The sequence below is a fragment of the Calidris pugnax genome, unplaced genomic scaffold, assembly GCF_001431845.1.
Source record: "Calidris pugnax isolate Ruff unplaced genomic scaffold, ASM143184v1 scaffold215, whole genome shotgun sequence".
Taxonomy (NCBI): domain Eukaryota; kingdom Metazoa; phylum Chordata; class Aves; order Charadriiformes; family Scolopacidae; genus Calidris; species Calidris pugnax.
This window is the reverse complement of record NW_015090997.1, coordinates 224,900-239,673: the sequence shown is the minus strand read 5'-3', so window position 1 is coordinate 239,673 and position 14,774 is coordinate 224,900. Positions and strand designations below refer to the sequence as shown.

The following is a 14,774-nucleotide window of genomic DNA, read 5'->3' as shown; positions in this document are numbered from 1 at the left end:
GTTGGGGGCAGATTACAAAATATAGAGGATGCTTTATGTCTTTAGGACCCATTTGCTATTACAACAGGCAATGAATCCCTTCTTCACTACTACAACACAGCCTCCACTGCACAACAGCATGATCTGAGTTAGGATTTTCACATCCTGTGCCCTACAACAGAATCACAGAATGGTTGAGATTGGAAGGCACGTTGGGACATCACCTAATCTTCACTCCCAGGACACTTTTGGCCTCCTTTGCCTCCAGAACATGTTACTGGCTCATATTCAACCTGTCCACCAGGACCCTGTGGTCCTTCTCTGCAAAGCTGCTTTCCAGCCAGCCAGTCCCCAGCACAGGATTATTCCTCCCCGGGTGCAGGACTTTGCACTTCCCTTTGCTGAATATCATGAGAGTCCTGCTCTCCCATTTCTCCAACCTGTCGAGGTCCCTCCAAATGGCAGCACAACCACTGGGCAAGTCAACCATTCCTCCCAGTCTCACACCATCTGCAAACTTGCCAAGGATGGGTAATGGGAGAGCACAGGTCATTAATGAAGATGTTAAACAATATTGATCCTATACTGCCATAGTCAAAGTGAAGGCTTTAGACTCAGTTGTCTAAAAACCCAAACAATTTTCCTCTACCTCCCACTCCCAGGGATGCATTTCACTCTGTGCTGTACCCTGACACATCACTTTCGCTGTGTCTGCAACGGGAGTTTGCAAGAGGAATGACACCTTCACAAAAGAGCCACAGACGTGTGGCTAAACAAATGAATGATGTTAGAGCACACAGACAAAATGCAACAAACCGTAAAAGATGCAAGCTACTTACTACCTAATAATGCATAAACAGCGTTAGCTCGTTTTGTACAGAAAGGGGTGCACCAGGGAGGGTGCAAAGATGAAAGCAGGCTGGAAAATATGTGGATTTGTTTTGATGGAAACTTTACGACTTGATCTAGTGTAGAATCAGGTGTGGAAATGACTTCATTGCAATTATACGGTTACATAAAAAGACGAAATAATTATCCGAAAAGAATCCGCATTCCTTGTTTTATTAGATAAAAATGGCAATCTGGCTTCAATTATTTAGTAGATTGATGCAGTTTTACCCCGTTGGCCATACTGATAAGATCAGACTGCAAATAAATAGAGAACGGTGAACGGAAAGAATAGGAATCCCAGTTCCATCGCTGTTTTTCAGGATAGGTTTCAGGGTATTTCCTGTACATTCCAGTGCATTTTATAATATGAATTTAGAGCAGAACAACCACCCATTCCAGTGCATAATTCAAACTCTGAAAAAGAGAGACACAGCTCTGCAACAGTGCAACAGGAGGAACTGCACTAGTGCCTGCAGCACAGAGTCTGCATGTCAGTGTGACAAAGCAATCTTCACAATTTTGGCTGACATCTGGGTCTTAACACTTTAATAATGGTAACTCCAACTAAAGAGGCTATCAAGGCCAAAAGAACGCTTAACCCTTTGGTGCTAACAAAGCATGCTAGTACAAGAAGTGCAAGATGAAACAGAATCAATGTCAATGGCCTGTTTACACCAGGATTCCCAAAGAGCTGAGTCAATACAATCACTGTGTGAAGTGAAAACCGCTCAGGCGGGCAGCGAAGGCACACTCTCTGCTCCCCAAAACTGGAAGAAACTCAAGGGCTTCACCATCTTTCCCTATCAAGTTCTCAGAGGAGCAAAAGAGAACACACACTACAGAGACCAACTCAGTGATAAGAGAAAACGTATGAGCAGAAAACACCAATTTAGTTTCTTATTTAAAACTGCAATTCCTTATTCTGACAGCCCACTGCACAACATACCCTGGGCCATACCAAAGAGTGAGAGACAGAAAAAATAACCAAAGAGACACTGGAAAGACAGGAAGAAAAGTTTTCAGCACCTCTGAGACGAAGGGAACATCAGTTAAAGCAACATAGCTAGAACTTCTGGAGCTCAGTATTTTAAAACAGTCAGAAATCAGTGCATGCATGGGAGAACTCAGCAGTACCAAGTTATCACCACCCCTGGTTGAGACCATCACCCAGGGAGGAGCCCAGACTGAGCAGCAGGGCCACAAACTCTTAGTGTCATTCTACCAATTACATGAAACCTACACCACGACACAAATCTTTCACGTGGGCTTTTGACAAGACACATCATTTATGAAAAATCAATCAACTGTATAAAATGAGTTTGTCAAAAGCACACACAGGACAATTCCCCTCTTTTACTGATAGGCAAGTGACTGCTGATTATAGCTTAGAATTTTTAAGTGACTACCAATTTCAGAGGCTTAAAGAAAGCACTGAAAAAATTAATACCATCAGACTAACGGCTGCATGTCAGACCAGGGAGGAAGAGAAACCAGCGTTATTCGTTGTGTTTTGTCCAGGTTCTTATCACTTTCCAGCAAACCCTACATTTGCCTCAAGCAGCAACCAGCAGTTTTTCCATCTGTATGTAAACCACAATATACAAAAGCCAAACTGGATGCTATAGCCCATCCCCTGCCATCCCAGAGTCCACCTGAGTAGCTGCTCTTCTCACAGCTCGTGGGAGTTTGCGTGAGGCTCCGGCAGCTTCTCCGTATCGCAGTTCTTCATCAGCTGGAAGAGGAACTCGACCTGTTTCTCATAATTCTCAACTGAGATTCTCTCATTCAGCCCATGGATCCTGGAAGAAAAAGAAAGTTTCTCATTTCAGTGTGCATTTGTGACTTTCCTGCATACACCCAGCACTTGCCTCTCACTTCATAAAGCAATGCACAATGTAAAAACACAGCAATGTACACCAAATACCACACTGTCGGCAACGTCTGCCCCTCAGGCCAGCCAAATTTACTGATTCTAAGACTCGGAGCACAGTAACTAAGTTAATGGTGTATGTGGAAAAGAAAAAAAAATAGTATTCCAGCTCTCTGCCCATTTCTTGGTCATTTCTATCACTGTACTGTACACTCTACTCCTGAGAACACTTTACTCCTGTACCATCTGCACTTCAATAAAATGACAAATCTAGTACTAAACAAACAATCCCTCACACGATGGAGTTCTCTGTTAGTTCTAAGACTCAGAGCACAGTAATTAAGTTAATGGTGTATGTGGAAAAGAAAAAACAGTATTCCGGCTCTCTGCCCATTTCTTGGTCATTTATATCACTGGACTGTAAACTCTACTCCTGAGAACACTTTACTCCTGTACCATCTGCACCTCAATAAAATGACAAATCTAGTACTAAACAAACAATCCCTCACACAATAGCGTTTTCTGTTATCATGTTATCACTTTCTCCAGGAAACCTAGCTTCCAGCTTTAAGGAGCAAATAAATTCAGAGTGGCATGTGCCCACGCATACAGATAAATCTCTGAAACAAGGCTGACTACCAGAACACCACCTTTCCCACTGCTGTGCTATTTGAAGGCTCCAATCAGCTTCCCAGCATTGCTGTGCTACTGAATGGGGCACCTAAACAAGGTCTTGTCTGTGCTTCAAGTAAAGAAGAGAAAAGCCTAACACTCTCCCAGTGCAATTACCACCCCCTGTTTGTGCAGCACCCAAATCTGCAGGAAATGGGTGGCCTAACAGAAAGTGAGGCACCACCACGCCAAGGTATACAAGGCTGGGTTTCCTTCTTCTGCCTAACACAGATTGATTTTCTCTTTCACCAGTCCCCACCCCAAAGAGCTGCCCACACGCAGACAGCACACGGTACCTGGGAAGATCCTCTGATTTCAAGAGCAGGGGGTTAAATCGATAAATGGCGTTTGTGACGTTAGTGAAGTGCCTGCTGTCTGTGTTTCCAACACACGTGCCTGGAAAACAAACCTCAGGATTACTATGCACGAGAGCAGCAATTTTAATGACCGACACTTTTTCCAGGAGAAAGGAAAGGCATCTGATAAGAGTTCCATGTAACCCCCAGCTACACCAAAATCACTGGAAACAGTTTATTGGTACATCCTGGAAGAACAGTCTCTCCTTCACAAACAGGAGGAGCTGAACGTACAATCCAATCATTCTAAGACCAGTCATGCTACTCAGCCTCCACTGAAGTTTAAGCTTCCAACTGCACTCCAACAAACAGTACAGCACTAGGAAGGAGCTGCGAGAAAGGAAAGGGGCTGGGATCATAAGGAACAATACAGAAAAGCAGGAATGGCTTTGCCAGCCATGGAAACAATAAAAGAAGAGCTAAAGCAAGAAGACCTCCTACTCTCCCTCACAATTCCTTTCTTCCCTGAAGAGATTCTTTTGTATGTTCAGAGAGTCAAATTCAAGGCTCATTGTTTCCGTCAGTTTCCTGTTTGCTTTTTTACTTCCACTACTAAAAAACAACATTAAAACTTTTAAAACATAAAGAGGGAACGGAATAAAAAGAGGAAAAACCAGCTGTTTCCAGTAGTTAACAGCTGGGGTGGAGAAGTACACAGAAAATGGAAACAAGTCAATATTGGAGGATGGGGGAGAGAAAAGCAGGGTGGAAGCTGGAGAGGAAACAATAATCATCATGTGTTTGCTGTTACCTGGGACGACACTGTCAACATCTGGGAACGTATCCAGAATGGTTCTTTGAAAAATATGGACTCCAAACGTCTGGTCATCCCAAGGACTGATGGGGAGCGGGTCAAAGGCATCTACTACATCAATCTTCACTCTGTCATCAGCAACAGTGTTTCTAACAGCCTCCAGCACCTATGGGTAAAACAGAGATTAAATAAGTAAAAGAAACGAGAGAGCATCCCTTCTAGGTGTCAGCAAATGTCCCACTTTCCAGAAAACATTTGTCCATGAACTGCTAATTATGGCTGCAAATACAGATGCATAGTTAGGACTGGAACTGTGTGGCAGCCTCTCTTCCTCTTCCTCAGTTGATGGCTGATACTTAAAGCTAATTTTTTTAACCCCTGTGCAATCAGATGCACGTCACTGTCTCAACACATTCCTGAACCGCTCCGGTCCTGAAAGGCAGGTGGTCAGACTGCTCCTACTTGGGAGTTAGGTCATCTCAGTAAATAATCCAGAAGAAGCTTCCAGAGAGGTGAACTTTCAGCAAAGGCTTGGGAAGGGAAGGAAGGGAAGGAATACTACTTACTGACAATGTCTCACAGCTGTCCTTGGCTGGACAGGCACATCACACCTACTGAAACGTGCAAGATCACCACAGTCACAGCTCACAGATCCTAACGCTTCCATTCCATAATCACACACGATCCATGTGCTCTTTGGCACAAAAAGACCTGAAATCTGCTCGATGAACTGCAAGGCGTGCTTCCAAGTCTGCTCTGCCTCCTGCTCTGCCCCACAGTCAGAAGCCATAGAAAACAAGGCACATTGTAATCCATCTCAAAGGAGGAGGAAAGGAGTAGAGATAGTCTGCTCTGCCTCCTGCTCTGCCCCACAGTCAGAAGCCATAGAAAACAAAGCACTTTGTAATCCATCTCAAAGGAGGAGAAAAGGAGTAAGAGAAACTGTGTTTCTGACAGTCTCCATGAAGGAGCAATTCCTAAACCTTCCCCTTCTGCTGTTTCTAAGAACCCAGGGAGTGATGAAGAATATTCTTATAAACCAGAACTGCCACCACAACAACCAAGAGCTGCTCTGCTCAGAAAGGGATGGAGAACACCCCACACCTGGGGGTACAGCCAGTACCTCAGCAGCTGTCTCTGCAGAGTGGATCCTGAAGTTCACAGTGGCTTTTGCAGAAGATGGGACAACATTTACCTAGAAAAAAAGCAGGACAAGAACTTAAAGGGAAGTTAAAAACTGATTGAAATGCCAACTGCAAACCCAGAAACCTGCAGAGTGGATCCTGAAGTTCACAGTGGCTTTTGCAGAAGATGGGACAACATTTACCTAGAAAAAAAAGCAGGACAAAAACTTGCTCAAGCAACTCCAGGCCTCAGAGTAACCCTTCGCTGTTTCTACTAACATCAAGTGTGGTATCTCTTTACACACTCTGTTAAAATGCTGTAAATCTCATCTATAATGCAGGTAACCACACAAAGAAACATCCATCATTCCAACAAAAAAGAAGTTAACTGTTATAAAGAAGTCCTCCTCTTGAGATAAGACCTCTCCCTTCAGCTTTATATTGAGAAATTCTGAAAGTTTACATTGGCTTTTTTAAGCAATATTTTTACCAGTTACGTTATCTTTCCCCAAGTATGAAACATGCAAATTGCTTAACAAATCATCTAACTGAAGACACGTAACTCTTCTACAGAATGAATATTTGTAATTTTGTTAAACAAAGGAAGTATAATCTTTAGAAAAAAACCCAAGAAACCAGGGTGTCACTTCTTTCCTGGCCACTCAGTGTCACTGTTCAGCCACTCTATCTTGGGTTTTTTTGTCCAGTGATGCTTTCCAGTAACAGATTTTTTTCAGGGACACACCAAACAGCCTGTTTATTTTCCAGGGCTACAGTATTTTGGGGTAACTACACCTCCTTATCAGGACAAGATCTGGCTGTATCAGCCAGAACCTGTTATCTCTCAGTCCAAGGTGCACACTGACCCTACCCCAATGAAGGCAAACACCAGATCTCTGCACACAAACGCAAGACCCCACCTGGGTGAGGGAAGTGTTTACCACATCCAGCAGCTTCAAAAACTGTCATTGATACTTTGTATGATTACACAAAAACCACTCTTTCTCGTCCATCCTGAAATGTAAACAATCTTAACAGTGGTTCACAGAGATCAGGCATTGCTGAAAGGAAGTGATTTTCAACTGTAGCTATATCCAAGCCATATGTAAAGTAGAAATGAGATTGGTGGTGACACCACATGGGGTCCAAGACCAGTTCTGGTCCTGATCTCACAGCTGGATATACACATGTGGAAACCAAATATCCTAATTGTCTCATTGTACTACACAGAGAAAAATCACAATGAAGCTACCTTGATTCCTGCGTTAAACATGGTGACTGCTGTTGTAGTTCGGATCAAGGCATTGGTGGATGGTTTCCAGGCAAGAACTCTTACAAAAAAAGAAAAAAACCACCAAAATAAACATTTTTCAAAGTTTAACATCGATAAAACATGCCACAATTACAAAGGTAGTAAGCTGAATGATGGCCTATTCAATTAACAATGTGGTTATGATCAGTAAAGCCCCGACAATGTCTAAACTATAAGACCAGAAACGGCTTGTGGTCTTCACCCTTTAGGGATGAGAGGCTGGGAATGGTCATCAAGGATATATTTTCTTACCTGCTGACAATAGGTGAAAACAGCCATAGATTGCTCATGATGACATTGAGAGGAAACCTGAACTAAGTGGAAGAAATAAAACCAGAAATCAGAGAGTTTCTAGTTTTCAAGAAGGCAGCGTAGTCACTTGGCTACGGCTGAAATAATTCCAGCAGAAAGAATTCTCTGGGAGAAAGGCCAGAGAACTACATAACTGTGCTCTAAATCCATATGTTGAGTTACTCTTTACTGATTAATATGAAAATCTGAGAATGAAATTACGGTTCTTTCCTCACCTCTGATGCAAGGTGCTCCATTGTCATCAGTTCTGGCCCATGGCCAAAGAGATTGCGCAAGGGATTCTGCTCCAGTCTACAGCAAAGCAAATCAACATTGGAAATTTAAAAAAAATCTCTAGTTATTATTGCTCCAGAAGGCTGATAGGAATTTGATTTGTGAAACGTATCCATGTATTTGAGATGCAATCACACTTTCCTCTCCTGGTAAGTAAATCTGTAAGTACAGCTCTGTGACAGATTTCTGAGCATTCCAGTCACAAGCAAAGATTTTGTTTCAAGAACAGCTGAAAAAAATCAAAAAGCCTGACTCTTATAAAGAATACATGGAAAAACTACAAAAATATCACACCAAATTCCATTGTAACTGTACATACTAAGTTTTTGTAAAATATGTATATATTAGCCAATTTGATACCTACACAGACATGCAATGAGATGATTTACCCAGTCACATTCTGACTTTACACCATGTTTTCTGGCTTGGATAATTACCAGACAGAGGTAGCAGGAATCTGCAAGAATAAATGCCAGAGAAACTCTGCAACCCAAGCAAAGCAATCTCTATTGCTTCAGAGTAAATGACATAGACACTGTGATGCACCAATTGTCTTGGTTTCAAGGAATCAACCGACACTAGAACAGTTGGAAGAGAAAAGACACTCCAGACTTTTGGCAATCGTCCCTTTGCTGGGGATTGCATTCCTGCCCTTCAAAGTGAGCTACAAACTTCAATTTCAAAAAAATAAGGGGAATTTGCAAAATACTCTAAATACAAATATTAAAAAAGAAGTCACACATCAGTGACTTAGGAGTCTGTGTGACTGTCTTGGGTGTTAAAATGACAGGGAAGCTCTCACCTGGACATTGCTGCTGCAAGAATGCCAATACTTGTCTCCTTAGGAGGAAAGGATGAATGTCCTGGCTCTTTTTCCACAGTGAAGTTCAGTGTCATTGAACCCTTTTCTGTGATAGCAATTCTGGTCAATGATAAATAAATAAATGATCAATGCAATTCCAAATACACATGCACAGAGTATAGGTGAAAAAAACAACTGCATATTTTTAGTATCATAAAAAAACCAAAGCAGCAGCAACGACAAATCCTCAACACAATTTCTAAGTGTTTGGAGGACTGATGTCTTTGGCTGCTTCGCCAGCGAGCGGACTCTGCAGCAGACAATTAACACGCCTGCACTAAGTGGAACATTCTGCTTTTGTCAGCAGAGCTGGGATGGACAGCAGGCAACCCCAGAGGTCCTTGGCTTGCACTTTGTGCCACTGCTGTAGCCACGTCAACACTGCCACAAGCCTTGAAAACATATTTCAGTGACATTAGTAAGGTCATTTCTCCCAAATTAATTAGCGAAAATGGATCACTTCCATCACAGTGAATTGTGTTTTTACTTACACAGCTACTGGCTTCTGCACTCCTGCAATGATGCCATCTAGTATCGCGCTTCCCTCATCTAGTAAGAAGGAGAGTTTCACTCCTCTTGCTTCCAAGAGAGCTGCAATCTTCATTCCCCCCTTCCAACCAGACACCTGCGAGAAACCAGTCAGAGGAACTGGTCAGATTAAGCCATGCCATCAGGAAGACTACTGGAAAACATTCTGCTGTTGAGAGTGACCAGTGCTACAACTGAAAGTATGCAAAATCCACTAGCAAACAGCTCTAGGGCAACCCATCAATGAGATTCTTCCTGGCAGGATTCACTGGAGGTTGTTAATGGTAATAGCTGATGAATTTATATCCACACTGAGGGACGCTCCCATTCACAAGTCACTGAATGTTGCTTTGAATCCTGCTAGCTCTTGGATGCAATGATACGTCAGAGCTATAAGCTCCACAGATTTATTAGTCATTTTAAACAGGTATTCATTTCAAATTTTAACAATTCTTTGTCTTTATATTTGGAAAATGAATAAACAAAACCACCTCATCTGTCTCCTTGTACTGTTTACTGATCAACTAGAACAACCACGTAAATCTTAAGCCAGCTTTTCACCTACTATACATTGTCCAAAACATGACTCCTGCTGCACCTTCCATGCAGAAAAGAATTTGAAATAACACTCTGCTGTGTTCTTTCCCCTTTGCTCATCACACCAAACCCTTTGTCAATGTCACTTAAAGCCAAACAATCAATATGTAACTATGACCACGTGTCCGACACAGCATCTACTCACATAACCAAGAAAAACAGGAAAGACTTTCTAGCTAAACAATGTTTAAAAATTAAGCCTTGTTACATACATGAACAATGCAAACAACGAGGTGTTTTGATAAAATGAAAGGAAATACCTCTTCATCGTGCCCAATGCCAACATAGAAAGATCTGCGGGGTCTGTAATTTCTTCTCAGCAAAAATTCTAGAGCTTGCAGAATAGCCTGCAGAAAAAAAACATAATGTATTGTACTATTCCTGTGTGTTAGTGAGGAGAATAAATGTAAAAGAATGCAATGCAGCGTAAAAGAAATCGGATGCATTCACAGCCCTTAAGGAGACTTTGTCCTGTTCACAGTCGAGCTTTTATTTCTCCAACTCCTACTGATGATATTCATATTCTCTGGAAAACACACTGCAATATTTTTGATCAATAATGCTTAAGACTGAGTGTGCTGCAGAGTGTCAGTGTACGTACACAAAACACAGTGTAGGCTTGTTCTGCTGCTGCTGAAGTCAGTGACAAACTGCACAGGAAGCACCACAGAGTTGTAATTATCCAAGGAATTCACTGTTCCTTTAAACTGCCTATCCTACACACAGCCTGGCTCTGACTTGAGCTACCAAATCCATTGATTTTAATAAGCAGTATGTTTTGTACAAAAATCTAAGAAGACACAGACAGAAGAATGAGAAATGTAATCTGAAGAACTAGAAATGAAATCTACCATTTGCTGTATTTTTTCATCTCACCTTTTCTTTGATTTCAATTTAAGCTAGTTAATTTTCTACACTTCAGCAGAAATTACATCGCCTCTACCTTATGAACACCCATTTTTCCTTGTTCATTGAAATTGTAGATTTTCATTGTCCGTTTCTGGAGTTAATTGTGCAGCTCACAGTAGAAGGGAGCACCAAAGCAAGGTTTTAAGTTGCCAGGCTTTGAAACTGATGATTAAACAACTGGAAGAAACTTTCTAGGAGTACAGCCTACGCCGCAACAAGCACCCACAGCATCCGTGACACTGGTTGGCAAACATCTGTTTAAATTTAAACAGGTGCTGCCATGGAAGAAATCCCTGCAAGTCACAAAAGACTATTCTCCTTCCTAATTTTTCCATCAACCTTTTCCCAAATGAGAAATCCTTCACAGATCAATCTTTTTGGTACTTTATTCCTCCCAAACGTACTTCATACAACAGCTCTGCCACAGACTAGCTAATACACAATACAAGGTTGTTTGACTGTAATATTAAATAAACAATTGTTTATTCTGAAACTCAAGCCTTTTCAAAGGGCCAAGTTTTGCTTTGAATGCCCATATGACACCTGAGAAAAACTAAAAGGTCTATCCCTGATTTCAAACACAGCATCTGACATAAAATTTAAATATGGCATTTAATGAAATACATCTGCAGCTGGGAATATGTTTTTCTGTATCTTCTAAGAGTTTTAAATCTGCTTTTTTCCCCCCTAATAAAAGACCACTCCACCTCTAGGAAGAGTTAGGAGAAAACCGCAGGGCTTAGGAATTTATCACTAACATCCTGCATTTGAAGAGGGGCTCGGGATATAATACAGTAAATCTGAAGAGAACAGATTTCTCCAATCTGCCTTTTTCAGGTTTTGCATCTCTCTGAAACGATATTACCAAGGTGACGTACTATGGCAGAGTTTTTGTTATCCAGCGTTCCTCGTCCATAGATGAAACCTTCGTGCTCTGCAGCTGAGAAAGGAGGGAAATCCCAGCCCTCTGGGGGAGCAGGCACAACATCCATGTGTGCAAGCAGCATATAGGGCATCAGCTCAGGGTTAGAACCCTGAACAGTAAAGAGATGGCTGTATTTCCCAACAATTTCATGTTGAATGAACTTTGAAGAAAATACAGCCGGGAAGACTGTTAAGAAAAAAATTAAAAACACATGAAAAAGAAAAATTAACAGTAATGCCCAATTTTATCACTATATACTCCACAGAGTAGTCATCTATTTAGCCTCAAGGAACAAATTTGCTGCAGGAAGCAGATGAGCAGCTTCGTTCTCACACTTCAACCAACCCACCTCTCTCTGTATTTAAGGCTTTCCTAAGCAAAGCCAGGAACTGCTGTTCATCAGAGCTCCAGGTAGCAATGATGGAACTGCCAAAAAGCAGGCTAAAACAGAGGTAGTCTTCCTATTTTAATTTTTATTTTTAAATAGCAAGGTGATTTAACCATCCCAGGGATCAAAACCCACCATTGCAAAAGGACTTTTGAACCTCCTCTGTTGCAGCTTTAGCCATTGCTACACCAAAGCACACTGTTGCAGAGAGAACCTATGTGTGCCATTTTTGCCACTCCTTTCTTGAGGAAAAACAAAATAAAAATCTGTTTCATTATATTAAAGAACCATATACACTCTCTTCAATCCATTTACAAAAATAAAACTGAGCAGCAGATTGCCAAGAAGGAAAGTTTAGTACCTTTCTGAATGTAATTCCCAAATTCTGCCATGGCAGTTGTATTCAAGTCCTCTGGAGATACGGAAACCGTTGGGATTTTAATAGCACCTTCAACGAAATACAGAGTATAAATCATTCAACACAGAAATCAGTCTAACAATACTCGAACTGCGTTTCAACAGAAAAAGTAATATTTATGTTCCTGAATATTTTCCAGGCTTTTAAGACTATTTCCAAGGACAGTATGAGCTGCCACTATCAAAAAAGGCTGCTGTAGTCCAGCTGAGCTCTGCATGTGCAGCACACCAGTACTTCCTTCCAGTTTCAGCCAAGGTATTTCTCTAGATACTGCAACCCCATTTTTCATCCTGAAGTGCTGAAGGATGTTATTAGAAATGCTACTGTTCAGAAGCAGCTGCATTTTGCTAGGCTGAACTGATTCCTCATAGTAATAAACTATTCTGGCAGCTAAGCAGGCAGCTTAATTGGCAATTCAAAGTTCTTTTTCAATAGTAAAGTCAGGTTATGATGGCAGGAGTGTTACAGCACCTTCTTTCATTGTGCTCCATCCCCTAAAGATATACAAACGGACAGGTCTTTTGTTGCTCCTTCTACTCTGCTCTGTCATTTAAACAGGGTCTGACAAGGCTGCTCCTCAGCATCAAGTCACTGTCACACAAAACATGGGTATAACACAGGCCCAACCACAGCTGTCTTTCCTAAGAGCATCTGGCAAGTGAGGTTACAAATTCTTTTAAAGGTCACATATTTATTATTCAAGAATCATAGAATTGTCTAGGTATGAAGGGACCTTTAAGATCATCTAGTCCAACCACCAGCCTAACTCTGATAAAAACCATCACTAAACCACGTCTCTAAGCACTATGTCAACCCAGGTTTTAAATATCTCCAGGGATGGTGCCTCAACTACTTCCCTGGGCAGCCCATTCCAAGGCTTAATAACCCTTTCAGTGTAAAAACTGTTCCTAATATCCAATCTGAACCTCCCCTGGCATAACTTGAGGCCATTTCCTCTTATCCCACTGCCTCAGACTTGGGAGAAGAGACTACACCCCCAGCTACACCCTCCTTTCAGGGAGTTGTAGAGGGCCTCCTTTTCTCTAGGCTGAAAAAACACAATAGAAACCCTGCATTTTCCCATTAAAAAGCATTTCAACAGAATTTGCTAGGCAATGAATCTTCCAAACCAGCAATGTGAGATTTACAGCACCCAGCCCCTACTTGAACACTCAAGGACCACTGCTTCATGCCAGAGTGGTTTCCTGCAAACTGCCAACCCTCACAAGATCTAAAAATCTTCCAAGTTTTGTGCAGAGCACTGTGTCAGAGAGCAGAAACACACCACAACTTGTTAGGGACAGGCTGCCTGCAGTGAGATGGTGTGTGAGGTCCCAGCCAGCAAGAAAGGAACAAAACCCAACAGCAATTTATCCAGCAGCCACAGAGATGCCAAGAAATGCAATCACAGAGTGCCGGGAACATTCTGCAAGTAGGAGAGGGAAACGCTTTAGAAAATCAACACGGGAAGAAAGTTGGCTTCGGGAGAACAAACAACTCGTTTCCTCCAAGGGGAAAGCACCTGAGGAAGTGTCCTCCTTCACTGCTGCCCCGTTCCCACCCATCCCCACGGCCAGCCCTTGATGCCAACCTCTCTCCCTGCACAGAAGGCCCCGGCGGCCCCAGGGCGAACTCGGGACGCCCCAGCCTGCCAGGCCGGGGAAACAATCCCCGACACGGAGGCGAAGGGGGGGACACAGAGGCTACAGGCCGCCGGTGGGGCCTGGAGAGTGGGACCGGCCAGGGCGGCCCGCCGGGCCCCCTCACCTCGCAGCGCCTCCTTGAGCTCCAGCCTCTCGCCGGCACTGAAGGCGGCGGTGCCGCCGCGCCGCGCCCACAGCCGGGGGATGGCCGGGGCGCGCAGGAGGTAGGTACGGAGCAGGACGGCGGCCACCAGCGCCAGCAGCCCCGCGCAGAGCCCCAGGCCCACGGCCCAGGCCGCTGCCCGCCGCCGCCCGCAACCGCCCGCCATCCCCACGGACTCTGACCGCCACTGCCCTGCGCCCGCTGAGGCGCGGACGGGCGTGGCCGAACGCCAATCGACACGCACCCGCCCGAGGGGATGGCCAATAGGAGGCTTGGATCCGCCCTCTCCGCGAGGACTCCTGGGAGTTGTAGTTCTGCGCCGCCGCAGAGTTGAAATGGCGGCGGGCGGGTGGACAGGGCGAGGCTATTTTTTCTCTCCTCCGTGAAATCGCGTGTTTCTTAGCTCGAGGGGACGTTTAGGAACCGTGACGAACGGTGTCTGCCCCCATGAGGGGCTTCCAGCACACAGGAGCGAGCAATAATGGGAATACCCCCTCACCCTGGCTTGGGCCGTGCCTCGAGCCCGCTCCAGGCTAAAGTGCTGGGGTTTGGGGTGCTGTTCCCAAAATGATGGGGCGTTTGAGGGGAAAAAGGGGTGCCCGTGGGGAATAAGCATCCCCAGGTTCAGTGTCAGGCCACAAGTTGGGCAAAGGGACACTGGTGAGGACCAGGCTGAGAGTGAGGCCCGAGTTGGGCACAGAGCCGTGTCCCGGCCTGTGCCAGCCCCGCTCCTGACAGGGTTTACACCCGCCAGGTGTTCAAAACATGTTATGTCTTGCCTGGCTTCAGTAGGGAGCA

The 14,774-nt window shown here is 43.8% G+C and overlaps 1 protein-coding gene across 1 annotated transcript; it reads right to left on the bottom strand.

Moving 5' to 3' along the window:
- Positions 1-323: 323 nt before the first annotated feature.
- On the bottom strand, positions 324-14,142 carry PM20D1 (peptidase M20 domain containing 1). Its single transcript, XM_014955467.1, has 13 exons — positions 13,938-14,142; positions 12,114-12,200; positions 11,318-11,550; positions 9,791-9,877; positions 8,897-9,030; positions 8,346-8,465; positions 7,486-7,561; positions 7,211-7,272; positions 6,899-6,977; positions 5,646-5,717; positions 4,520-4,688; positions 3,709-3,808; positions 324-2,669 (listed from the first exon to the last, which is right to left on the bottom strand). The coding sequence occupies exons 1-13, from the start codon at positions 14,140-14,142 to the stop codon at positions 2,540-2,542; spliced, it is 1,554 nt and encodes a 517-aa protein (XP_014810953.1). The 3' UTR covers positions 324-2,539.
- Positions 14,143-14,774: the final 632 nt, after the last annotated feature.

Excerpts from the sequence above, each read along its gene's own strand:
- PM20D1 (XM_014955467.1), bottom strand. The coding sequence starts at position 14,142 with ATGGCGGGCGGTTGCGGGCGGCGGCGGGCAGCGGCCTGGGCCGTGGGC. Across the intron at positions 7,273-7,485 it reads TGGAGCACCTTGCATCAGAG|TTCAGGTTTCCTCTCAATGT; the intron begins GTGAGGAAAGAA and ends TCTTCCACTTAG. Across the intron at positions 2,670-3,708 it reads AAATCAGAGGATCTTCCCAG|GATCCATGGGCTGAATGAGA; the intron begins GTACCGTGTGCT and ends TTTTTCTTCCAG.